General features: G+C 49.9%; 3 protein-coding genes across 3 annotated transcripts in view; 1 reads left to right on the top strand and 2 right to left on the bottom strand.

Annotated features, from left to right (window-relative positions):
- Positions 1-141: 141 nt before the first annotated feature.
- On the bottom strand, positions 142-14,285 carry RSPH9 (radial spoke head component 9). Its single transcript, XM_004379501.2, has 5 exons — positions 13,997-14,285; positions 10,198-10,363; positions 7,843-7,972; positions 7,215-7,361; positions 142-363 (listed from the first exon to the last, which is right to left on the bottom strand). The coding sequence occupies exons 1-5, from the start codon at positions 14,221-14,223 to the stop codon at positions 203-205; spliced, it is 831 nt and encodes a 276-aa protein (XP_004379558.1). The 5' UTR covers positions 14,224-14,285; the 3' UTR covers positions 142-202.
- A 2,286-nt stretch (positions 14,286-16,571) lies between these two features.
- On the bottom strand, positions 16,572-21,323 carry MAD2L1BP (MAD2L1 binding protein). Its single transcript, XM_004379500.3, has 3 exons — positions 21,253-21,323; positions 20,471-20,736; positions 16,572-18,743 (listed from the first exon to the last, which is right to left on the bottom strand). The coding sequence occupies exons 1-3, from the start codon at positions 21,296-21,298 to the stop codon at positions 18,234-18,236; spliced, it is 822 nt and encodes a 273-aa protein (XP_004379557.2). The 5' UTR covers positions 21,299-21,323; the 3' UTR covers positions 16,572-18,233.
- Positions 21,324-24,239: 2,916 nt separating this feature from the next.
- The window catches only part of GTPBP2 (GTP binding protein 2), a 10,580-nt gene continuing 8,747 nt past the window's right edge, over positions 24,240-26,072 (top strand). Inside the window, exon 1 of the mRNA XM_023734232.1 lies at positions 24,240-24,762. Within this exon, the coding sequence (XP_023590000.1) occupies positions 24,721-24,762 (42 nt within the window). The 5' untranslated portion in view covers positions 24,240-24,720. The remainder of the gene's footprint in view (positions 24,763-26,072) is intronic.

The following is a 26,072-nucleotide window of genomic DNA, read 5'->3' as shown; positions in this document are numbered from 1 at the left end:
CTGCAGCCATTTCCACTGATCGTCACCATCTAGTACCCCAGCTGCCTGCTTCAGAGTTGCAGCTGGGCCTATCCTCAAAGCCTGGACACCAGACTGAGGTGGGGGGAGGGGGTAGAACAGAACGAACAGACCAAGTTCACAGAAGTTTATGAAAATAACGTTTAGAGTCTTTACATTAAAAATCCCCAGGCCGACCCCCATCCTACAGCATGAAGGGCAAGTCTATGTTCTTCTCCCCAGTGCCCACGTAGATGTAGCCGTAGTTCTTGGTGCAGGGGGCGTGGTAGAAGGTGAGGCCTGGCCAGAGCAGGCTACGAAGCACAACCAAGGCGTTGCTCCGCTCCATCTGGATGCTCCAGGACCCTGGGGAGGAGGCAGCAAGAGGTGAGGCCCAGCTCTTCAGGCAGCCAGGTCCGGGTGCAGAGGTTTCACCAGGAAAAGGGGAGACAATTTAATTATCCAGGCACTTTCCTCCTCCTGATTGCCTTTTAGCCATTTCACTGCTCATTAAACTGCCTTTCAGAGGGAGGGCAAAGGAAATGAAAAGAGGTGAAACGCAAACCAGTCAGTTTTGTTCCTGTCAGCAAGTTAGTTAAAGGTTGAGTGGGGGAGGCGGCTGACTCCATGGCCAAGTGGCGTTGGGGCTGGACGACAAGAGACTCCAGACTCCCTCTCTGTACTGAGGCAGTCACTGTAGCCCTGGGCTGGTGTGCCCCCAGGATGCCATTTTGGTCTCTCTCCCCCAGACCCAGAAGCCTTTTGCCCTGAGATGGGTTAGACCAGACTAGGGGTTCAGCCACTTCAGGCCTCCCAGCTCAGTGGCCCTTGCAGGCAGCTCATAGACTGGGAGCCATCCTTGGCAGGAGGGGACTTGGGCTGCAGCTAATGAGCCTTTGTCTTTATTGGGTTCTGCCCTGGTTTTTGTTCCTCTAGATAGAAGAAACCCAGCCTGGGGCTGTGTCGTGCAGCCATGAGGACTTGGCGGGAAGGGTCTGACTGAGCTCCAGAACTAAGGGAGGGAGCCGCTGTGTGGGAGGAAGGAGCCTGGGAAAATCTCCTCTGGATGCGGATCTGGAGCTTCTATTCCCCTGCGCACTGAGGCCTCTCCCAGCCCAGCACTGAGGCCTCTCCCAGCCCAGCACTGAGGCCTCTCCCAGCCCAGCCGAAGCTCTTACTTGCTCCCTGCCAGAAAGGCAAAGGCTTTGAAGGTTTTGGTGTTGGACCGGCCAGCGATGCACTGAGGGCTGCTCAAGGCCTTCATCGGCTGCCAGTTCAGCCTGGCTGCTTTGCTTTCGCTGCCCCAGCTTCCCACAGGCCTCCTCCAACCACGGCCCACCCTGGTCACTCCACACCCCACAGCCTCACACTTGGTCCCCACCCACTGGGGGCCACCCTGCATTCAAGAGACCTGACTGCCAAGAACCCCTGACCCTGCCAGCAGCTCAGCCCTGCTAAGGGCGAGAGGCATCCTGGAGCCCACCTTAGCACTGCAGTTGCCAGCACAAGTGCCACCACCTGTGCATGGATGATGATGTGGAAGCCACATGCAGAGTTGATTCAGCTCCCCAGGCCCTCAGTGCCAGCCAGTCAGCCCAGAAGAAAGGAGTGGGGAGGCGTTCCCCTGGATCTCACAACCTTTCTATTGGGCTCCAAAAGTCCTCCTTGACCTCGCAGACCTGCCCTCATCAGAGTTCTAGAGGCCCTAGCGTGTTGCCCTCCTGGTCACACATCAGTAGATACTGCCTGGGGGCAGCAGTGGTGTGCCCAATCAGTGTTCCCAGGCACTGCACACAGCCTTTGGCCAGAAGCACAGGCCCTGGGAAGGTACTACTCCCCAGTGCTCCCTTAGTCACACCAGGGCCCAGAGCATCATCTGAGGCCAGCTTCCTATAGAGACAGTCGCTCCCTGCCCATAGAGCCCACATTTGCACAGCCCTTTGAATTGGGAAGGTCAAGCTCTGCTTTGCTCCTCTGCCTAGCCAGGGAGGATTGCCTGGGCCAAATGCTACCCTGGAGTTCCCCGACCTGGACTATCAGGTCATAGGTCACCAACACCTTGGCACACCCTTGACAAGGGCTGGGTCTCAGCCTCCGCCACAACAACCCATCTACCTTAGGGCTGACCACCTCTTGCCTCCAGTAGATGAGGGGGCATCTCAGACAAAGCAGCCCAGGTTCATCGGCAGAGGGCAAGGAGGAACTGGCAAGGATGCTAGAGAAATACAGCGCCCCCACCAGGGGGGAGGACAATGCCAAGCAGGCCGAGGGTGCTGGCAGAGCACGTCAGCAACATGTGAGGGGCTGCCAGCCAGCACTGCCTCCCTCCCTCCCTCGCATTCCAGTCACACTCCCATCCTCCTCTCCATGTCCCTGGCTCAGCTGGTCGCCCAGGAAACACACAGACTCTCAACGTGCCTGGAGTCACGTACGTCTACCTGGATAGCCGGGCACTTGCTCTCACCTTCACCCACTTTTCTTACTGCAACTGCTGAAAAGGCTGGGCCCAGCCAGCTGCTGCCTCCTTCTCTAGGACTCTGGGAGAAAAAGGTCTCCTTCTGTAGCCCTGGCAGTCCCCAGGGCCCACTCTCCCAAGTCTCCCCAAACTTCCTCTCCTGCACCCTGGCAGCCACTCCTCCAGAAGGTCTGATTTTGGAGGATGTCGTGGGGAGACAGGCCGGTAAGTCAGGAGTGGGATCTGTTGCAGTTGGCAGGAAGTCCTCCTGGTTTTCCTGAGCCACAAGGGTCATCTACCTACCTTGCTAGGGTGGGACCTCAGGCAAGGGTGCTGCTTCTCATAATTACATTGTCCCGCCCTCAAGGAAGAAAGGCAGCAAAGCTCAGATTAAATTTGAGGGAGGGAGTGGGCCAGGCTGGGGATCAGGGCTGTCCAGGGGCAGCAGATAGATGGCTTAAACCCTCTCCTCAAACCAACACCCACGTGATGTTACCAAAAAAAAAAAAAAAGGCCATGGGTCCCTCCCCTCAGAGCAGCTACACCCCCTCCCTGCCACAAAGTAGAGAGAGTCAAACCCTCTAGAGGCCTGGGGACAGACTCCCGTTTCATCAATAGAGGGGCAGGACAAGACCCCTTGGTCCAGAAGGCCAAGCACCCATTAGCCGGACTTCAAAGGGACTGGGGTGGGAGAAGCTATCTGCACCCCCTCCCCCAAAAAGAAGGCTGATCCTCCCTTCCAATGCCCCTTTCTCCTACCCCACCCTCCCAACTCCCACTACTTTAAAGGCCACTTTTCAGGCAGCCAGCCCCCTTGCTGCCCTCTGCTGCTCAAACTGGACATTGCCACTGAGAACTTGCTTGTGATGGATCCCCATGGTCCTTGGCTTGACCGCTCCCTCAGATCTCTGCTCCAGCCTCAGAGTGGAGCAGGGGAAGGAGTTCTGCCCTCCAGTCCTCCAGTGCTGCCTCCCTCGCTGCTCTGCCCACCCCTTTCTGCCTCCCAAGACACCAGTGACCTTGTTTGTAAGGCACTTTCCACATTTCCATTTCCCATACTGTTTAATTTGGTCTTCCCAAACCCTTATCTTGTTCACGATGGCATCCCAAGTGCCTGGCGCGTAGTATCTGCTCAATGACCATTTGCTGATAAGATGAAAAGTTGAAACTGCATCGAATGGCAGAGTCCTACCTAGAAATCTGCTCTCCCGCCTCCTGACCTAGTGCTCGATCCATCTCACCTGACTGCAGCCCAAGTTCAGAGAACTCTTAGCTATTGCCCTACACCCACCAGGAGGATGGTCCTGCCACCCCAGAACTAGGTGGTGGCCCCTAAAGCTACCCATTCCCATCAAATTCTGCAGATCCAGGGGAGGCAGGATGGCTCATGAGGCTATAAGTGGCCCCAGACAATATCCCTCCCCCTCCTTTCTTTAGGCAAGGCTGGCCCAGGGACAGGCTGCTGAGCTCCTGGCCTACCTTCACGGGCAGAGAGAGCAGGGAGAGTCCCAGGGACAGAGACAACCTGAACCACATCAGCTGAGAGGTGACAAAAAGACTTCTGAACAATTGCTTCAGACCCAGAAAGGACAGGTCATCATGAGGAAATAATGTATTTTACCTGGGCAGAAAACAGATGCCAAATCTCATCCCTCCCATTAGTCCTGGTGTCCCGGGGAACTCTTTCCAGGGATTTTGGCCCCGCTTAGCAGCCCAGCCAATTTGGGCTTCTGTCTGCCTGGCAGGACAGTCTCCCCGCTGCTCATTCTGCTGTCACCAGCTGTAAGGAAGGGAGCCCGGGCGCAAAATCAGAGCTGTCTGCTTTCCCCCACTATCCACACTTCCACCCGCACGCCACACCACAGCCCCCACCAAAGCATCATGAGAAAAAGCTGGGCCTGACTTCCTGGAGGTTTTCTGGGAGTGGCTAAGGGAATAAGCGAGCAGGAGGCTTGCAGGCCCAGGGGCCTGGGGAGGTTTCCCAAGGTAAGGCCCAGGTCAGCCCTCCCCTCAAGCCTACACACACAGGAGATGCCAGGGGCCCTCAGCTCCCAAGTCCACAGCACTGAAGACAAGGATGCACTGGGTGGACTGGGAGGTGGAGCCAGCAGCTGATTCTTCAGCCCGGAGGCCCACCATTAGGGCAGGATGTCTAGGGCCTTAGGCTACTGCAACTCACCCACCTCTCAGGCCCGAACCCGTACGTCCCGGGGCCTGTTGGGTTCACTTGTCCACTGGGCACATCAGGGTGGCCTCAGCAGTCTTTAGGAAGACTCCTCAAGCCTCACATCTTCCCCACTGCTGGGAGAGACATCGGCCTCCTGTGGCCCTTTACCTCAATGGCAGGGCAGACAGGGCTGATGAGGTTCCCTTAGGAAGCCATCTGGCCAGCTTTGGTCTTGCTACAAAGGCCCTAGCACCCCTTCACCCCACCCCCCCACACAGGGGATGAGGCTCCATCCATGCAGAGGAGGCACTGTTGCCTTAGCTCCCCCATCGCCCAGCTCCTCCTCCAGCCCTGGAGCATCCAGCTGCAGGCGAGAAGGCTGAGAAGTCAGCACTGAGAGGGCATTCCAGCCACATTCGAATCAGGGAGGCAGGCTGCTGCCCTCAATTTAAGAGGATTCCTCAGCCCACCCCTCAGCCCCTGGCACTGGGTCCCACCACTACAGCGTTGCTGGCTCCCTTCATTAGTAGGGGATGTGCAGGCACCTCCAGCTCCTGGCCAGGCCAGGAGTGCAGAGTTGGAGGAAATAAGTAAGGGAGGTCCGGGGAATGCAGCTGGTGGATGTGAAATGCCCCAGCCCCTATAAACCCTCCTTATCTCCCTCAAGGTTACGAGTCCCTTTCTATCCATCACAGCAGTATTGGCCATGCTCAGGGGGCTTGACTCGGGCGCCCCCATGTGGCAGAGGCCAGAGTGGCTGTTCCTTGATGGAGGCTAATATCCACTCAGGACACATCTTCTGGCCCCTAAGGCACTGCAGTAGCTCCCAAGTGGCCTCCTTGTCCCTTCTAAGTGCACTTGCGCACCACTGCCTTATTTCACAGACCTAACCACAAACTGCCAGCAGCTCCTACTGCCTTGACCTTCTAGGCTCTCCTAGGCCTGCCCGGCCCACTTCTAAGGCTTTGTTGCCACTAAAAATAATATCAGTAATATTTTTTACTTGAGTCCTTACTATGTGTTAAGCGCTGTTGTAAGTATTCTGTATATATGTTAACTCTGTATATGTGTTTAATTCTCGTAACAACCCCGGTCAGGTAGAAAATATCATTACGCCCTTATAGAAATGAGGAAACTGAGGTACAAGGAAATTGAGGGACTTGTTTAAGATCACACAGCTAGTAAGTGACAGAGCCAGAATTCTAACCTAGGCTGGCTGATTCCAGAGCCCTTGCCTTTAACCACTACTGCCCTCCCACCTCTCCTGAGTTCCAGCCCATATGGATTGCTCATTGCTCCTCAGGGGTCTGTCTCCCCCTCGTGGTGGGGGTGACTATTGTCCAGCTATTCCCTTTGTTCGTTTAAAACGAACCACCACCTACTTGACACCACAGTTAATGCCAGAGCCCAGGAGTATAATGCTCTAACATTCGCTGTTTCCTTGGGCTTAAACTCTGCACCTCAGTTTCATTATCTGTAAAATGGGGATAATAATAGTATCCACCTCATAGGGTGACTGTGAAGATTGAAGTGAGATAAGCCGTGGAAAGGACTGAGCACAGTGCCTTGCACACAGTAAGCAGTCTCATTGCTTTTATGAATTAGTTGTTATTATCATTATCACTATCACTGCCATTATCATCATCAACATCAGATCCCTCCAGTTCTCAGAGAGACACCAAGCGTGGGGAGGGAAAGAATCAGGGTGCCGAGTCAGTGCCTGAGTCTGGGCCCCAACTACCTACAGCCTGGCACCTATTCTGGAGTCTCCGAGTCTCCGAGAAAGAGCATCTTCCCAGGGCATGCCCTTCTCTATGGGCAATGCTTAAGGGAGGGGACTGGAATACCTGTGGCCTTCCAACAACTGCTGGCTTTGTGCCTGGGCCAGATGGGCCTTGGAGCCAAGAAGGTCTCCGAAGCTGTACGTTTTAAGATTAAAAGGTGCCCCACATACAGCAGGAAACTAATGTACAGAACTCATTTTCTTAGCAGGTGGTTTTTTATCCAGTCAATCAACACCCACTTACTGAGCACTAGCTATATGTCACACACACCCCAAAACCTAAAACTTGAAAGGTAGGTATGGCTAGTATTTTCAAGGATGTTTTCAGGAATGTTTGGGGAAAGACTCCCAGCTTGCCTCCAAGATTGCTGTGCAATACTGAGATACTTCCATCTGTGGAAGCATGTGGAAGACATTCCCATTTTTGTCATTCAACAAACATTTACTCAGTGTCCACTATAAGCTGGGCCCAAAACCGGACCCTGGGGAAGCCTCATCCTCAAGGGACCACAAAAAACAATCAAACCAAACCCGTTGTCGTCGAGTCGATTCAGACTCATAGCAACCCTATAGGACAGAGTAGAACTGCCCCACAGGGTTTCCAAGGAGCAGCTGGTAGATTCGAACTGCCAACCTTTTGGTTAGCCACTAAGCTCTTAACCACTACACCATCAGGGCTCCAAGGGCCCACAATGACCCACCAGTTCCCACCCAGGCTCTTGGTTCTGCTCTCAAAGGAGAACAGCAGGTGGCACAGCCCATTGCTCTGACCCAGGGGCAGTTCCAATGTCCTTGAATTAATGGGCCATTACCTTTGGGGATATCATGCTCCAAGGAGTCCATGAAGTCCAGGGAAGGGTCTAAGTCAGCCTTCTCAAGCAAGGTCTTGTTCTTCAGTTCAACAGCCTCCTTGAAGTGGAAGTAGGAACTGAGCTTCTTGGCCTCGGACAAGGACAGTCCTAGAAGGAAGCAACAGGCAGGAAGGGGATGTCAGTTCCCAAACCCACAGCTCCCTTTCTCTCTGCACTGTGACCACATGGAGGGGCTTTCAAAGGATTCAGTTAACCACTAACATAGAACTGAAGGGATAAGAGGGAGTAGGTTTCCTTCAGCTCAAACTTGGTTCAGATCCTGCAATGAAGACAAACCAAAGGGGAGGGAGGTGGGAAAAGGCAGATAGCCCAGACCCATGCAAAACCCTGGTTAGGAGCCATATGCTCTCCCATCTCTCAGGCAGAAGAGAGTCAGAGTCCAGTGACTGGGTAACCCATGTCAACCACGCATGCCAGGCCACTGGGCACATCATCAGCTGGTGATGTGGCCACAGCTATTCCTTCTCTGAGGAAGTGGGCAGGTTACCCCTGGGCTCCTGGACATGCGTCTGACTGTGCTTGGGAAGAGATGCCCTATAGCCCTTGAGAAAGGCCCCGGAGAACTCACCTTCAAAGGTCCGATTGACATGGGTGGTTCCAAAAGGGGTCTTGAAGAGGGCACCTCGGGGAATAATGGCCACAGCTTTGTCAATCTGGTCAATGATGGACACCAAGCGGGTCTCTTCTTTGATCTGAATCTGAGGAGACAGGAAAGGAACCATCCTGCTGCTGCACTGTGCCCACTCACCCCAGGTCCAAGGACCCTCTGCGTGACCATGTCACCTGGGTCATCATGAATAGATGACAGGTGCACGGAAAATCACCACGGGTGAACCCTCGCCTTCTCTCCTAACAGGATTTGATTTCTTTCTTATTTTTATTTTTGAATGGAAAATACAGGTGGTGAAAATTCAAGACTTCCAAAAAAAGTAGTCTTTCAGACCCCCAGCTCTCCTCCCTGGGGTCAACCACCATTAATGGTTTCCTGTGTATCCTAGAGAAATACCATCCTATCACCCTGTTTAAATGTTGCTTATTGTGCCTTTTTACAATAAAAAAGCAATCATGCTCACTACAGAATATTTGTAAAATATAGAAAAGCATGCCTAAGATCATTAAAACTGCTCATAATCCAATCCCATCTCCTAAAGATAATCACTGACAGATAGTATGTTGGTAAGCATCCTTCTAGTCTCTTTACTTCTATGCATATATTAAAGCAAAATTAGAGTCACAGTTTATATAATTTCATATCCTGCATCTTCCCATATTATAAAATTTTTATGCAGATGAAATTTGGTTACACTTAATATCAAGAGACCGTGAACAAAAGGACTTCACAGAGATGTTTGGGGGAAAGCAGCGTTTGACAAGGAAAACATGTCAATGAAAGCCCCCCAAGAGTCACTGAGCCACCTGCTTCCCATGAGCTGCTGAGCTGAACTGTTTACAGAGGAGGAAATAGAAACTAATATTTACTAAGTGCCTAGGCCAGGGGCTTTACCTATGTCACCTCATTTAATCCAAACAAACCTGCAAAGCAAATATAATTATCTCAGAGAATAAAACCTAGGCTCAGGAAGGGTAAGCTTGTCAGGTGTGAGAGGCCGGGGCTTGCAACTGGGGCGTCACAGACCTAGATCCAGGCTTTTGGGATTACCCAGGTTCAAGTGGAGAGGCTGGGTTTGAATTCCAGGTTTGTCTAGTTTCAGACCTTGGGCTCCTTACCTTTTGACCTAGCAATTCCGTTTCTAGGAATTGATCTTTCAGATAGAGTGTACACATGGGAAATGACACGTGTACAAGGTCATTCACTGTGGCATTGTTTGTCAGAGCGAAAATCAGAAAGCCACATTTCCATTAATAAGACACTGGTTAAATAAATTATGGTACACATGGTAAAAAGAATGAGGAGGCTCTTTATTGCACAGAATAGAAAGACCTGTTAATATAATATACTGTTAATTGAATATATTTTTATTTGTTAATTGAAAAGGATAAGGTGCAGAAACGTGTGTATAACATGCTACCATTTGTTGTTGTTATTTCTAAAGGTAAAAAGAGAACATGTACAGTACGATATTTGCTGAAGTTTGTATTTTCATAAAATGTCTCTGGAAGCCAGCTTCTCACACTTCAGCATGCACTCAAATCCCCTGGGGATCTTGTTAAAATGCAGGTTCTGAGGCTGGGAACCCAGATTCTGCATTTTTAACTTCCAGGGCATGGTGCTGTTTCTGATCCAGACCATACTGAGTAGAAAGATTCAGAAAGATACACACACACACACACACACACACACACACACAGAAATACAAAACTGTAACACTAATGTCCCCAGAAAGAGGGCCTGGATAACTGGTGGGCAGGGATGGGAAACTGAGGCTCAAGGAGTTAAGTCTGTCAGATGGGAGGGGGCAGGCATTGCAGCTGAGGCATCACAGACCTAGAAAAAAAGGCATCAACTTTTTTTCTACATTTGACTTTTGAACCATGTGAATGTATTACCTAGTAAAACATTTTTTGATACAAAAACGTCAGAGCCTGTGCTCACTCCCTTACCCCAGAGTGCACACAGATCCCTCCTACAGCCCACATCCCAGAATAAGACTTCCACGGGGCTGCCTATACACTCTCTCCATCCTGTCGCTCAGGAGCTGCATGACCCTGGGCAAGTCACTTAACCTCTCTAAACTTCAGTTTCCTCCTCTGGAAAGTCATGTACCAACTTCCTAGAGCTGTAAAGATTAAGAGGTGACACATGCGTGACAGCATGGTGTCTAGACACCCAATACCTGGCCCAGCAGGAGTGGACGTATTAATAATAGCAGTTGTTGCCATGACTTCTGTTGGGCTGGGTTTCTACTGGCCAGGCCCTCTTAGTCCAGGCCCTCCTCATCCTTGTCCTCTCCTCTTCACTCACCACCACTTCTTCTTCAAAGACCTTGTCACCATCGTTCACCTTCTGCAGCTCCGTGTGTTCATACTCATGTGAGGGGTCCCCCAGAAAGCGGCCGCTCACCACAGATGTCTGCAGCAGCATCTCCTCCGTGGCAGGGGGCAAGAGGCTCCACTCCATGCAGTTCAGGCTGCCAACAACATCCATATCACCCCTAGAACACAGCCTCCCTCTCACCCAGTCTTCTGCCTCCCCTTCTCCTTAGGGAGTTAGGCCCAAGAAAAGCTGTTGGGATTCATACCTTTCTCCCAATGCTCTTTTGAGACCCTTAGAAGCCCTAAGTGCTTATGGTGCACCCCACCACCATATGTGATGCAAATTCAATTTTATTTTTTGAAAGGTCGCAAAAGTTTCACATATGCTGAAGTTAAAAGAGCTTCTTCCTAGATATCTGGGCTGTGAAATTCTGGAGAAGTTTCTGGAAGCTGAACTTTCCACATTTGGGCGTGTTCTTGTTTGGTGGAGCTCTAAACTCATGCTCAGTTTGCCTACTGATCCAACAGCACAGCCATCTCCCCCCACTTCTCAGGGAAGCCCAGCCCATGCTCAAGGATCTCTCCTCCTCCTCTCCTCACCAGCCACCAGTCCCTGCCCAGCCCCTTCTTTCTCACTTCCAGCCAGGAGAAGAATCACGGCCCTCCCACTCCTCTGTAACCGTCAGTGTCAGTGGTTACATCCCCAGCCTGGTATCTGCTTATCTTCCTTGTTCTTCACTCTCCACTGGCTCCTTCTCAACATAAAACTGCTCAGCCTTCTAAAACAACAACAGCAATCCTCAAATCCACGTCCCTTCTAGAAAATGCCCTTTTTCTCTTCCCCAGCTCTGAACAATAATCTCAGGACAACAATCTTCCCCTCAGTTTCACTCTTCAGCCCGCTACACTGTTACTTCTGCCCCTACCACTCCAAGAAACTGCTCAGGAGATCATCCACGGGCCCTAAAAGCCAATAAATGCTTTTCCATTTCTGTTTCTTTCGACATCTCCCTTCTCCCTCTTCCAGTACTTTAAATACTTCCAGGGTACTATTCTCACGCCTCTTTTTCTCTCTGCAGTCTCACCCACCTGACTCCCTGGGCCCCAGCTACTTCCAGACTCCAACCACCTCTCACCACCTCCACTGCTTCCACCCTGGTTCAAGCCACCATCTGTTCTTGCCTGGATATTACAGTAGTCTCCTAACTTGTCTTCCTGCTTCCACACCTGCTCTCCCTTCAGTCTATCCCCACCCAACAACCAGACCGACCCTGTTAAATCCCAACTCAGATCATGTTACTCCTCTATTCAGAAACTTCCAATGGTTGCCCTTTGAGCCAAGTCCTTACAATGTCCCACACGGCCTTGCATGATTGTCTCCCCACCTCTTACCTCTCTGATCTCATATCCTACAATGCTCCCCCTCCTCTCCAGCCACATTAACATCTATGGGGTTCCATAAACTCACTGAGGACATGCCTGCCTCAGGGCCTTTGCACTTGCCACGTACTTCACTCCCTCAGTCCCTTCAGATCTCTTCTCAAATGTCTCCTTATCAGAGAGCCCAACGCTGACCACTCTTTTTAGAATAGCACCCCATCCTGCATCTCTATCCCCCCTTTACTGCTCTATTTTTTGTCTTAGCACTTAGCATCATATGACATGTGTTATGGATTGAATTGTGTTCTCCCGAAACAATTGTTAAATTCCTAACCCCTGTACCTGTAAATATGACCCTTTGGAAATAGGGGTTTCCTTTTCTTACATCAATGTGGTCATACCAGAGTAGGGTGGGTCCTAAACCTATCTATTCTGGATGGACACACAGTGAGGAGACAGACACCATAGGAAGCTACATCTACAAGCAACCAAGGAACACCAGAGAGAGAGAGAGCCTAACCTTGCCTATGCCCTGAATTTGAACTTCTAGCCTCCAGAACTGTGAGGAAATAAATTTCTGTTCTTTAAAGCCACCCACTTGTGGTATTTTTTTTACAGCAGCACCAGGTAATTAAAACAACATATATGTATTTACTGTCTGTCTCTCCCCTCCACACACATACACTACAATCTAAGCTCCATGAAGACAAGGATTTTGTCTCCTTTACCACTGAATTCCTGGTGCCTAGATCAATACCTGGCACACAGTAGATGCTCAATAAATAAATGCTTATAGAATAAAATGCACTGAGTCCCAATCTCTATTTTGAGCCCAAATTTCTCTTCTGAAATCCAGATCTGTATTTTAACATGCCTCCTTAACACCCTGCCCCCCAGGCACCTCACACCAAACTCACTATTTCTTCCCTAGAGTGGCTCCCTGAATTCTCTTCCAGTGCGTGGCACCAGCAGTCACCTTGACCTCTTCTTCACTACCACCACCCCACATCCAATCAGTCACAAATCCTACCAAATCTACCACTTTAAAATCTTTCCAACTCATCCCCTCCCCCACCCCTCCATTCCCTCAGCTACCCCTTTCTTCCAGGCCCCCTCATCTGGACATTGCAACAAGCTCCTAAGTGCTCATCCCCCTTCCAGGCCATCCTGCCCACTCAGGTCTGAGCAGGCTTTTCTTGCTTAAAACCCATCATGGCTCCCTATGGCCTACAGGACAACGTTCGAACCCCCCTTGGCCTCTCCATCCAGTCTCATGTGACACCCTATGCCGTCACTGTCACGTTTACCTACCTGCTGTTCCCCCAAACACTCCAAGCCCTGTCCAGCCAACAAGTGCTGGCAAAACTATTTCCTCTATCTGGCATACCTTTTCCCACACCTTGCTGGAGAACTCTTGCTCATCTTTCAAATCTCAAAGCAAGTTATTCCCTTAGCAATCTTATTTAATTGCCCTCAAGGAGAATGCCTCCCTCTGGTCCTCCTTTGTGTACTAGCTCTGTTCTAGTTTTCATACACCATGACGTAATTTCTGGGTAACACGTCTGCCTCCCCAGGATGTGGACAACTAGGAGACAGGGGTGCATCTTAGCCACCTTTGTAAGCCCAGGTCTAGCACAGGAGGCACCCAATCAATGTTGGATGGATGCATGGACAGATAAATGAAGTCTCCAACTCCTGCCTTCTGAAAGGATTGCTGTGTAAGGTGGTTAGCTCCCCACCATCGCTGGGGATAGTCAAAAAAAGGCTGGATGGTCCTGAATGGCAGTGTCCAGGGAATTTTCGCCAGTTCTAAACCCCTTCCAAGAGCGCCTCCTGCCTGCAGAGCCGACATCTCCACCGATGATGCTTCTAGATCCGTTTCCAAATAGCATCCCCTCACCCCCAGGGCTTCCGATGGTTCTCCAAACTGAGTCCTTCGGAATGCCAGGTCCGACACCTGGCTTCTACTCCAAGCCTCCATTCTCCAAGAACCTTCACCTTGCTCTGCAGGCGCTCTTGGCCCCGCCTCTATTAGAAACCCGTCTGCATCTAAGCTTCACTTGGCTGCTGCAAGAGGAGAACCTGTCGTCCCAGACCCCGCCCCACTCTCCTCGCCCCCTCAGACCTCGCCCATCCATTTCCCCGCCCAGTTCCGTTCTATTCTCAGGTTCCAAAACTCCCAGTTCCAGCCCTTCAACCCTCAACCAATTTTCCAAGACCCTTTCCGTCCCCAGGCTCTGCCCCTCAAGCCCCTCCCTATTCCATCCCCCTCAGATCCTGTGGACCCGCTTCCTTGACCTCGTAGGCCCAACCCCTCGGCCCCGCCCCTTTTCAATTCCTTCAGACCCCGCAAAAGCGCCTCGTTTCGTATCCTCGCGAGGCCTCGCCCGCCCGGGTATCGCCTCCACCTGTAGAGGGTCTTGCGAGGTGCGAGCTGGTCCTCACTCAAGCCCTGCGCGATGTAGTAATCGGCAACGAGGCCGAGGACGCGGCCCCAGAAGAGGACCCGGTCATAGCGGTAGTCGCGCTTAACCAGCATGAGGGAAGTGAGCAGGGAGGCCCGGCGGTCGGGGCTGAGGCCCTGCCCACTGCCGGACGCCAACTCCAGCGATAGCAGGAGGCTCTCGGAGTCCATCAGGCCTGCGGTTCTGCTCAACGCCCGCCAGGTTGCTAGGAGAAGCGGTCTCTATGGAGACCCAGAGCCCCGCCTGTCCGTCTTCCAGGAAGCTAGGATCCCACCCACGTGACCGCCTACGGCCCAGCCTGGTCGGAACGCCCTTCTCCCTACGGAGCCGTAGGGCTCGTAAACCTGGTCCTACGCTGCCCCCTCCCCCCCCCCTTTTCTTTTCCAGAGTTTGGGACGGAATGTCTCCATTTGTGGCGGCGACGACGTGGTTTTCTCTAATACAGATAGATGACCGTGTAGAATTGGAGGTCTAAACGTAGCCCAATTCCATGGATACTTTGGCCCTCCCTGGGTCCTTCCACATAATCGACATTCACTGAGTCTTCACTGTACGTGTACTGGGGGCTTGCAAATAAAACCAATAAAAGCCCTCTTATTATTTCACCCCAGTCGTGTCACTTTATGCTTCAGAATTATCTGGGAAGGAAAGAATTTGGACTAGATTTGCGATCCCTTGTGGCTCTCAAAGTCTAAGACAATCCTCCCCCACCCCTACCCCCGCCCAAAAAGCCGGATCCTACAGATTGGGGTCGATCCATTGGATTCCCTTCAGCCTTCACCAGATGTCTCTTTACCTACCCCTTCTATAGGACGATTGCGATTAAGTGGCAAATGGAGACCTAGGCAATGGGGCAAGGCATACGGGGCCACACTTTGGAAAAGGAGGGTGTGGAGGGGGGGTACAAAAGGGGTGACATTTATAAAGTTTCCCATCAACTACCACCTACATTTACCTCCCTCGGCCCCACAACTGTTCCTTTTAGGCACCATCGTAGCAACAGATGCAAGCCCAGAACACCACTGCAGCTAAGGCTCTTCTCTCCCTGGGCCAGAGACTACTCTTCACATCCACCTCAGAAGTCCCCAGCCAAGTGCAGAGAAACAGGTTCCTCAGCAAGCTGATTTGTCAGGGAAGGAGATGGGCTTTATTGTTAATATTACTCATTGACCTTTCATTTCTGGATTCCTTGGAGAAGACTCATGAAATCAGAATGACCTGGGTCCCAATGCCAAGCCGATGGAGAAATGTCTAAATTACCTAGATAATTACTGTTTTGACTGTCTAGGCATTGTTTATGAAGGCTTTTAAAATTAGTATTTGAGAGAGCTGACTTAGCTTAATATGTCTTCTCTCAAAACAATTTATAACCCTCTGGTTTCAAAACTCTCCCACTCCCTTTAGTCATATCCCTCTGCCTGTCCCTTCCCTGAGTAGGAGATACGGCCCTGGTCCTATTCTGTGAGGTAACAGCACCAGACAGGAAAACAGCCGAAATTCTGTCTAGTGGAATACGCTTCCAGTGGTCATAGCACAGAAAAGAATCCAACCTTTTTGTTTTCATCATTAAATATTTACTCAGTACCTAACAATGGCAGGTTCCATGTCCGGAACCAGAATCAGAAGCCAGAGAGCAAAGCTCTGCAGTTTCCCAGAGCTACCACCTTGGCAGGGCACATCATGTTTAATGATTTCAGAGTGAAACCACACAAGATGTGCAGCACAGTGTAAAGCACTCAGCCTATGGAGCCAGATGGACTGGGTTTGAATCCAGGTGTCACCACTCAGGCAAGTTACTCAACCTCCCCAAGCCTCATCTATGAAATGGGGATAATAATACATATATTTGTAAGATAATACATGCAAAGTGCTTAAAACATAGCATAAAATATATATATTCAGCACTTTACATACATTATCTTACCAAATCCTAATTAACAAAAATCCTCACAACTGGACCAATAAGCAACATCATGATAAACAAAAAACTGAAATTGTCAAGAATTTCATTACTTGGATCCACAATCAACGCCCATGGAAGCAGCAGTCAAGAAATCAAATGACGTATTCCATTGGGTAAATCTGCCGCAAAAGACCTCTTTAAAGTGTTAAAAAAGCAAAGATGTCACTTTAAGGACTAAGGTGCACCTGACCCAAGCCATGGTATTTTCAACTGCCTCATATGCATGTGAAAGCTGGACAATGAATAAGGAAGACTGAAGAAGAACTGATGCCTTTGAATTATGGTGCTGGCGAAGAATACTGAATATACCATAGGCTGCCAGAAAAATGAACAAATCTGTCTTGCAACTACAGCCAGAATGCTCTGTAGAAGCAAGGATGATGAGACTTTATCTCACATACTTTGGACATGTCATCAGGAGGGACCAGTCCCTGGAGAAGGACATCATGCTTGGTGAAGTAGAGGGTCAGCAAAAAAGAGACCCTCAACGAGACGGACTGACACAGTGGCTCCAACAATGGGCTCAAACATAGCAAGGATTGTAAGGATGGTGCAGGACCAGGCAGTGTTTCATTCTGTTGTACACAGGTTCGCTGAGTCAGAACTGTCTCGATGGCACCTAACGCCGACAATAATCTTGCATTATATGTATTATTGTTCCTGTTTATATCTATGTACACGTATCTCCAACATCAGCAGGGTGAGGATTCTGTTTTTAGCTTGCATCCAGGAAATGTGCAGGTGTTCTCCTTCCTTAGGGACAAACAGCTTCCACATTTGGTGGTCAGGACAGCATCAAGCCAGAGAGGATAAAAACAAGGATCAGGATAGCTGAGGAGGAACTGCCACAGGCAGGAGGGCAAGGTTTGCTTAAGGACAATATTGCCAGCGGTAACTGCCAACAGCCACCAGACAACTGCAGTGGAGACAGGCTGGGCAGAACTCCAGAAGGGACATTTAGCCTCAGGGAGCTGACCCCAGAGGGCATTCCTGGTGGGCCTCAGCCCACAGTTCAGTCAGGCCTTGCAAATGCCCTCCTGTTTTACTATTCTCAGTTCTCTCTCATCCCAGTTTCTCAGAGCCCCATTCCCCTGCATTTGTTTCTCAGATCTGAGGGGCAGAATGGGCCAGGTTCACCAGGATCATTTAGACCCCAGAAGAGTTGGAAGAGGCTGCAGGGCCCACTCTTAGGCCTCAGATTGCCATGCTTGGCACACGGCATGTGTTTATAATCAATGGTTGCCTTAACAAAGTAGGACATGATGCAGCTTCTCCTGTGCTGACAGACCGCCAGCAGCACCCATGGCACTCAAGGCTACAGCTGACCATTTATTGATGGACAAATGCTCTCAGAGGGTGAAAAGGCTTGCAGGGAGCTCCTCACCTCTTACCATTCTTTCAGCACGTTAACTCAGGGTTTACTACAAACAAGCACAGGGCCAGACCGCTCCCCTACATCACAGCGGTCTCACTGAGTGGCCTGTTAAGTTCCTTACCAGAATTTTGCCCACATCAAAGGTGATCTCCGCTTTGGGCAGACAGAATCTAAGGGTCACCAAAACCAGTATGTGGCAAGGAAAGAAAGTTGGACTAGAAGTCAGCTGATGAGGACTCTAATCTCAGCTCTGCTATCACTCTAGTTATAGGGCCTTAGCCAAGTCCCTTTACTCTCCAGATTGGCCTGGGGCTGATGAAGAGAAAGAACCATTAGCAATAAAATCCTGGAAGCCCTGAAGCAACAGAGGCCAAATATCTAGCCACAAGCTGGAAAGTCTCTTTGAGGCAAGAGATTTTCAGGAAAATTCAGTATGAATTCTTTCATTTTATATTTAAGTTCATGAGTCACACCCACATCATGTCCCTAGTAAAAATTCTGAAAGGCCACACAAAAAGCAGAAACTAGCCTCCTTCACAGGAGTGTCCATGGGCCCATATTTACTTTCCAACCCCAAACAGAAGCACCTAACCCAGCACCCTCTGGTAAAATCAACCCTATGATTCAAAAAGATGTTGTTCACTGATGATTATTACAGCCACAGCCACACCATGAGCCCACTAGGAAGTCTGAGGAGGGGAGGCAGGCAGCGAGAAGGTTCGAATCTTCCTCCTTCACCAGGAAGCAGCTGTAGCTCCAAGCAAGAGTTGGATGACTTGGTACCACAGGGGGAAAGAAAATTCAGCCATTGTGTTATCAGGATTAACAAGCACCCTCATTCATTAGTGGAAGCCTTTAAGCGTCACTGGTGCCTGGAACCAAATGTAATCCTCCCAGGCCGTGGTAGGGATGGGCGGCCTACCACAAGACAAGGTCACAGTCAGTTTGTGGCCCCGGCTGGGCACTCGGTAGTTGAGCTTGGGTCGAAACCAATCTTCTCCACAGTCACGATGTCCCTGTGCCATGATGATGGTGCCCATGAGTGGAGGAGCCTGAAGCTCACTGAAGGCATCAGCCATGAAAATGGCTCGGAAGAGACGGCGCAAACAAGCTGCTGTGTTCAGGCTCTGCTCCCTGCTGTCAGGGACCAGTCGGGACAAGTCAAGCTCATAGAACTCCTTGGGGCTTAGAGCACTGCCCCCAAGGAGGATCAGCACTCGTGGTACCAGTGTCCGGGCAAAGAGGCCCTCTAGGTGGCTGAAGACACTCTCCATTTCTGCCAGGGCTTGTTGGCATTTCTTGCTGCTCGTCTCAGTGGCAGTCCGAGGTTTATTCCTCACCACTTCCTCTGCCTGTGAGGACAAAGAACGGTGGGAAAGAGGATAAGATAAAAAAAAACTCATTGCCATTGAGTCAATTCCGACTAATAGTGACACTATAGGACAGAGTAGAACTGTCCCATAGGGTTTCCAAGGAGCAGCTGGTGGATTCGAACTGCCGACCTTTAGGCTAGCAGCTGAACGTTTAACCACTGTGCCACCAGGGCTCCAAGAGGACATGATAGGGGTAAGTTAATGCCCCAGCTAATGCCCTCTGAAGAACCCTTATGGGACTGAATTTCCAGCTCAATGAACTGCCATAACCAAAACAATGAACTGCCATAACCAAAACAATGAACTGCCATAACCAAAACACTGGGTTTTATCAGAGGGCATTATATCAAAAGGGAAAGCACATTCATTGCACAAAACCACAATTCTCCCACACTTAGAACAGCAAAGACAGTGCTCTGAAGCTGGAGGGCATCCAGAAAGAGACAACTAAAATAGTCAAGGAGATCTGGTGGCATGGCAGAAGGTGGCAAATCTTTGCTGCACAAGGAGTGATAACAGGAATGAAGATTACTAGGTCTAATAACAGTGATTCTGGAGTTGGTCTTCCAGTTAAACATGGCAAACTGAACACATGTTTATTTGGGCTCCAACCTGAAATACTACTAAGTGAGAGAAAAGAAATTAAGAAAGATAAGGAAAGAGAGAGAAAAAACTTCCAAGGGCAAAGAAAATTGCAGAATAGACAACAGTGGCCAAGAGGCAACAACCAATTTTTGGAAGGTAAAAGCAGATGGAAGAGTCAGCGTTCAAGAAAGCTGAATACCAAGTGCAGGCAAAGAGGACCCATTAGAAGCAAACCAGTTCACTCTGCAGAACCCCAGAAAGGCTCAGGAATTGGCAGTATTAGGCACCACAGAGGGCAACAATGAACACAGGGAACCGGGTGAAAATCTATGCAAAGACACTTAGACTGCCCGCCAGTTTCCTCCCCCATCCAGAGAGAAGGCCTTCCACTACTGATGTTTGTTGGGTCCCCCAAAGAGACCACTAGGTTCTCACCCAATCTCCTTAGAAGTCCATCAGCTCACAAGGCCCAACCATACACAAGAGCACTCAATCAGCTTTCAATGACTTATTCTCAATATTCACCAGACACAGAATAAAACTTCCAACATGAAAGTCAGAGACCAAAACAAACAAATGGGAAAAGAAATCTGGTAGAAATGGAGGCACATGAAGGAACAGAGGAAAACTTCAAAAACACTATAAGTACTATCCTCAGGTTAAGAGAAGTTAATACAGCAATGAAACAAGAACAGGATGCTATTAAAAAGAAACATACAAAGATAAAGAAAAAGCTCTTAAGAATATGACTGCCAAAAAAGAAAAAAGTTACTAAAGGTGTTAGAATATAAGTCAAGAAAGTCTCCCAGAAAGTAGAACAAAAGGCAAAGAGATGATAATTTGGAGAGAAAAGACACTAACATTAAAGAGTCACTTCAGGAAGTCCAAACGTAACCGTACTAGGAATTTAAACAAGAGAAAAAGTGGGGAGGGCTAGACTATCAAAGAGTACAGTGGGGAGAAATTAACTGAGGCCCTGGGGCTGAAACACCCTCCTTACAGCTGCTCAGCCTGACAAGTCCTGAAGATCTCTTAGACCCCTTTTTTACCTGTCTACCGTCTATGAGCCACAACATTTTCCCAACATCCCCCACCACCACCACCACCAAGCACGTACCTACCTGAGGAGAAGGTTTTCGGTAGAAGTGCTTAAGCTGTTCGTAGGGTAGAGGGAGTTGCTGGCGTTGGTACATTATATGCTTTAGAAGTTCACAAGTAAACCGGCAGCAGCCTTCCTGGCTCACAGGCCCGGGAAACACCACTGGCACCATGCAGTCTCTGGGGCAAAAGTGTTCCGAAGGGTTGAGAGGTCCTTGGGCGGAGGTAGTCTCAAGTAGTTCTATCTGGGGAACATGGGTCTCCTCCGCCTTCTCATACCACTCCAAATCTGGTACGTGAGCAGAGAGACAATTAAAAATGAAAAGCCTAAAGGCCAAAGTCAGTCTTCTTCATTCCTTTAGGGCCACTGTATCAGCCACCACGGCAAACGGGGCACCCGAACACACGTACACTCCCTCCGCGACCGCCAGTGTGGGCTGTGGCGGGGAGAGATTCCTGATCCGTCTCGCCTAAGGTATAGGGGGATGTTCGGAGGCAGTGACTGAAGCTCAGCCCAGAAAGCGCCTGGCCCTACAGATCTGGGCAAGTGGCTCAAAAGAAAGTGTAGTCAAGTGGGGTGTCCGTGAACGCGGAGAGGAAAGGGTTGGGAGGACGATCCGACAGGAACCTGGGCCGTGGAGGAGAGGGAGTCACTGGGGCAGAGCCAGAGGGAGGCGGAACTCCAAAAAGTGGGTGACAGGGGGACGGGCAGGAGAAAGGGGCAAGGGCTAAGTGACTGGAGGGAGCGGGAGTCGGTAAGAAACGGGTCTCCATGGCTCCTTAAGGTCCGGACCCCACGCCTTACCAGGGACTGCGTCCGCGGACAACACTTCCGGCTCCAGCGCCGCCATCGCGACCTCTTTCCTCTTCGCCGTGCAGTTTGAATGGGTGCCCCGCGCGGCATCATGGGAAGCCCGCGCCTCCACTTCCGGATTGGCAAAGCGGGAATGGGGCGGTGAGAGAGGCTGTAGCTGGGGGCGATCGAGTCCTGCTCTCTTATGTTGTGAGGCTGGCTCAGGACCGGGCAGTGTGTTTCCTTCCGTTGTACATAGGGTCGCTATGAGTCGGAACCCACTCGACCCACCTAACAACTCCCTTCCTAAACACCGGGCATGTCTAGCTTCCCCTCCCCGCAGGGAGCCGCTGATCGCTGCCCTCCAGAGGACACCCGCCCTCACACCATCTGTCCACTGCCTGCGTTCACTTTTCACTGTGCACCTACTTGGTGCCAGGCCCTAGGTGGTGGAGTTTTAGACGCGCACTAGACATTGGCCCTATTCTTAGGGGTTCACTTCCTTTAGATAGAATACAGTGTAATGAATTATACATCGGAGCCTCCACGGGCTGTGGAAGCAAAGAACAGAGGCGCCTAACCCAGATGAAGTGGGGATAGGGTGGTTGCAGAGGAAATGATACCAAAGAAGCTGTGACCCGTAGGATGGGTAAATTAGCAAGGTAAAGAGGAGGGCCTAGTGTTCCAGAAGACCTTGAAAGATAAGAGCAGCATCCTCTGTTCAAGAAATGAAAACATCATAGATTATTGAGAGTTAAAGCTGGAGTGGACAAACAGGAGCCAGATCATGGCAGGGCCTTAAAACCCTGTCAAAGAGTTGAACTTGATCCTGTGGGGGAGGGGGAGGTTTGAAGCTTTTAAGTAGGGAATGACATGATTACATTTTATAAATTTAACCTCTGCACTGGCTACATTGGATTACGAGGAGGATACGAGAGGAGGCAGTGATACCAGTTGGAGGTAGTGACTGCAATTACCCAAGTGCATGGTGAAAGAGGTCTGAACTAGGGAAGTCACAGTAGGGTAGAAAGAATTGGGTGAACTCTAGAGATATTTAGTAGGTCCACTGAACATGACTTGGTGGTTGATCTGAGAAGGAGAAGGAGGGATAGATAGAGACTACCAAGAAGATAAGCAGGTTTCCAGCTTCAGCAACTGTGTAGCCAATGGTGCTAGTCAATAAAACAGGAAACACTAGGGGAGACTAGGATGTTTGGGGGTGGGTAAGGTGAAAAGATGAGTTCATTTTTTGATAATGATGGTTGAGTTTGATGTCTCCATAGGACTGTGAATAAAGATATTCAGGAAAACCATTTGGAATAAGAGATATATATTTGAGAGTTATCCACATGGGCGTAGATCACCCAGGGAGAGTATGTAGAATGAGGATGTGTAGAGACAGGATCCTGAAGACATGAATACTTAGTGGATGAGCAGAGGGAGAGAGAAGAACCCATAGAGGAGACTGAGAAGTAGCCAGACAAGTATAAAAAATAGGCAAGTGTTGGGATCATAAAAGCCAAGAAAAGAGTATGTTTCAGGAATCAGAGACCAAAGGTCAAAACATATCATAAAAGTAGTGATTAAAATAGTGTGGTACTGACTCAGGAATAAACCAATCAAAACTGAAGAGAGTTCAGAAACAGACCTATGTATATGTGGATCTTAGCATATATGACGAAGGTTGCTTTTCAAAGCAAATACAAAGTTAATTCCTACCACATACCCTACATAAAGGTAAATTCCTGATGGGTTAAAGATCTAAATATAAAAAGAAACCCTCAAATCTACTAGAAAAAATATTGGAGAATAAATTGTAATCTATGAGTTGGCCTAGGCATGACCCTTAACCAAAAAAGTTTAAAGAGAAAGATTGCTAGGTCTGAGTTTAAAACTTATGTAAAGGCACTATATACAAAATTAACTGACTATATACTAGAAAGGAACTGTCATGGATTCAGTTGTGTCCCCCCAAAAGTATCTGTCAACTTAGCTGGGCCATGATTCCCAGTATTGTGTGATTGTCCACCATTTTGTCATCTGACATGATTTTTCTATGTGTTGTAAATCCTATCTCTATGATGTTAATGAGGTGGGACTAGTGGCAGTTACATTAATAAGACAAGATTCAATCTACAAGATTAGGTTGTGTCTTAAGCCAATCTCTTCTGAGATATAAAAGAGAGAAGTGAGCAGATACATGGGGACCTCATATTACCAAGAAAGAAGCACCGGGAGCATAGTGCATTCTTTGGACTGGGGTCCCTGCGCTGAGAAGCTCCTCAGCCAGGGGAAGATGGATGACAAGGCCTGTCCTCCAGAGCCAACAAAGAGAGAAAGCCTTCCTCTGGAGCTAGCACCATGGATTCGGACATGTAGCCCCCTAGCCTATGAAAGATTAAATTTCTCTTTGTTAAAGCCATCTACTTGTGGTATTTCTGTTATAGCAGCACTAGATAATTAAGACAGGAGCCCCGTTGGCATGGGGGTTAAAGCGCTCAGCCGCTAACCAAAAAGTTGGCAGTTCAAACCCACCAGCGGTTCACCGAAGAAAGATGTGGCAATCTGCTTCCATAAAGATTATAGCCTGGGAAACCCTATGGGGCAGTTCTTCTCTGTCCTATAGGGTTGCTATGAGTCAGAACCGACTCGACAGCAATGGGTTTGGTTTGTGGGCTTTTTAAAAATATACTACAAAAAATGGTTGCAAAAGGTTAATATCCATGATCTACATATCCATATATCCAGTATATATATATACATATACATATATATATATCTCCCACAGCCAACCACCTCATAGATATCTCATAAACAATCCCTTCGGGGAGCTAAACATATATACCATCTTCCATCTCCCAGGACCCTAATCTACTGGACAGACATCCCTGTTCAGCCTACTCCTCTGCCAGCCTTCATTCCTTCTGTGGTAGGTCAGACTATTTAAGAATAGGATATCAAAATGGGCTATCCCCTCCCATCTCTTAAAAGAAGGTCTCTACTTAGAAGGCAAGGAATTTGAGATAGATGGGGTTAAATTGTGTGTCTTGGGTTGGTTGAAAGATACATGTAGGTGAGAGGACAAGTGTTTTATCAGGCAAGTGCAGCAGGCTGTGGTTATCAGGAGGGCCCAGCTGGAGGTGGTGAAAATATCAGAGGAATGGTCTTAGCTCTCCCTTCAAATCCCCACCCTTCTTGAGATCTCTGAGTTCTCCTGTCTCAGTCTCTAAGCAACAGTTTCCCTGGTGGGGTTGTGCCCCTGGATAGGGTTGACTTCTGCAGCATAGCCCTTCCCTCAGCTGCGTAGAGTTGAGAAAAGACACATGATGTGCTTTTAACCATTCAAGACCCACATAAGTGGCTGAATTGGGCCAATTTTGCAGATTTGGGCCGATCTCACTCTTTGGAGGAGTTATGCCATGTGGATACTAACTACATGATCAGCAACCTGCCTCTCTCTTTGTGACCCTGGGCAGAGCCATGGAATCCACCAAGTCTGAACCCTTGATGGGATCACCAGAGGTAAGCCACTGTTGCTGCTTCCAGTTTTGCAAGGAAAGCTGAGGTCTGGAGGGAAGAGTCTTATTTTTTTGCTATGTTTGAGCACCTCACTGCGAAGAGAGGTGAGGAGTGAGTCGCGAGATAGCCATGGGGCTAGAAATTGAACCCTGGCGTCCTGACTCCCACCCAGCAAAGCTAACTGGTTCTCAACCCTGCCTTTCTGATGTCTTGTGCACTGGTTTATGTCGTTGAATGTGTTTACTCTTTGCTTACTGCTACTCGCCTAAAGAGTAGGAGAGGAAGAGATGGCTTTGCAAAAAAGTCAAAAGTCAACAATCTCCTGGGGCCTTTGGCCAAGTGTCTAATCCCAGCCACTTCCCCCGCCCTCACTTGGGTTGGTGTAACGGAGCCCCAGACCCGCCCCAAGTAGAAGCCGAGCCCCTCCTACAGCCCCGGCTGTTTTAAAATCGACGTCGGTTCTCCCGGATTGGTTCGGCTTCAAAACAAAGGGGAGGAGGGTATTGGCTGAGGGCATCCTTGTAGCCCTCAGGCATCAGTGCTGGTTTATGGGTTCGGGCATTGTGTTGGGGCCACCGCGGAGCCTTGGGCTGCTGAAACCAGCCCCCGGGCGGTGCCAGGCTCTGGTAACAAAGCAGTGACTACTGTGTAAAGGTGGCATAATCATCGCAACAATAACAGCCGTAATTAGGCTAACCACCATCCGCCCCCGCCCTGGCGTTCGCCCTGACTGACTCACCCAGACGGCATGCCTACCATCAGGGAAGAAACTGAGGCAGGGGCGGAGCCAGCAGGCTGGAAGGACCCAGTCGCCCTTAATTCAGCAGCTCTGTAGGTCCGAAACCTGTTGCTGGGATCCGCTTTAAGGGGCCAGACCCAAGCGCACCCAGCCCTTCGCCCCCCCGTGCCCGACTCCGCCTTAGGCTTTGGGACTCTAAACTTTCCCCAGGTCCTAAACTTCCGCCAGGTCCTGGGAAAAGAGTTGCTCGGACAGCGGGGACTGGGAGCGAGACTACAAGTCTCCCCAGCCTTTGCGCGCAAAGGCGCGCTCCTTGCCTACACTACGAAGCCACCAGCGATCCCTTGCCCCGCGATGCCTCCTGGGAGTTGTAGGGCGGCTATGTGCTTTTTTGGGCGAGGGCCCAGACCTAAGGACTCTATATCCCGTGGTGCCGCGCGACTGTTTCTGAGGCGACCCGGAGGCCAGGGGAGGGGTGTGGGGGCGTGGCCTGCGCAGAGCCCCACCCCGCTCACTGGCTGGCCCGACGCAGCGGTGGCAGTAGAGGCGGTGGTGGCAGTAGAGGCGGCGGTGG

The sequence above is a fragment of the Trichechus manatus genome, unplaced genomic scaffold (assembly GCF_000243295.1).
Source record: "Trichechus manatus latirostris isolate Lorelei unplaced genomic scaffold, TriManLat1.0 scaffold00065, whole genome shotgun sequence".
Taxonomy (NCBI): domain Eukaryota; kingdom Metazoa; phylum Chordata; class Mammalia; order Sirenia; family Trichechidae; genus Trichechus; species Trichechus manatus.
This window is presented reverse-complemented; position numbering and strand designations above follow the sequence as displayed.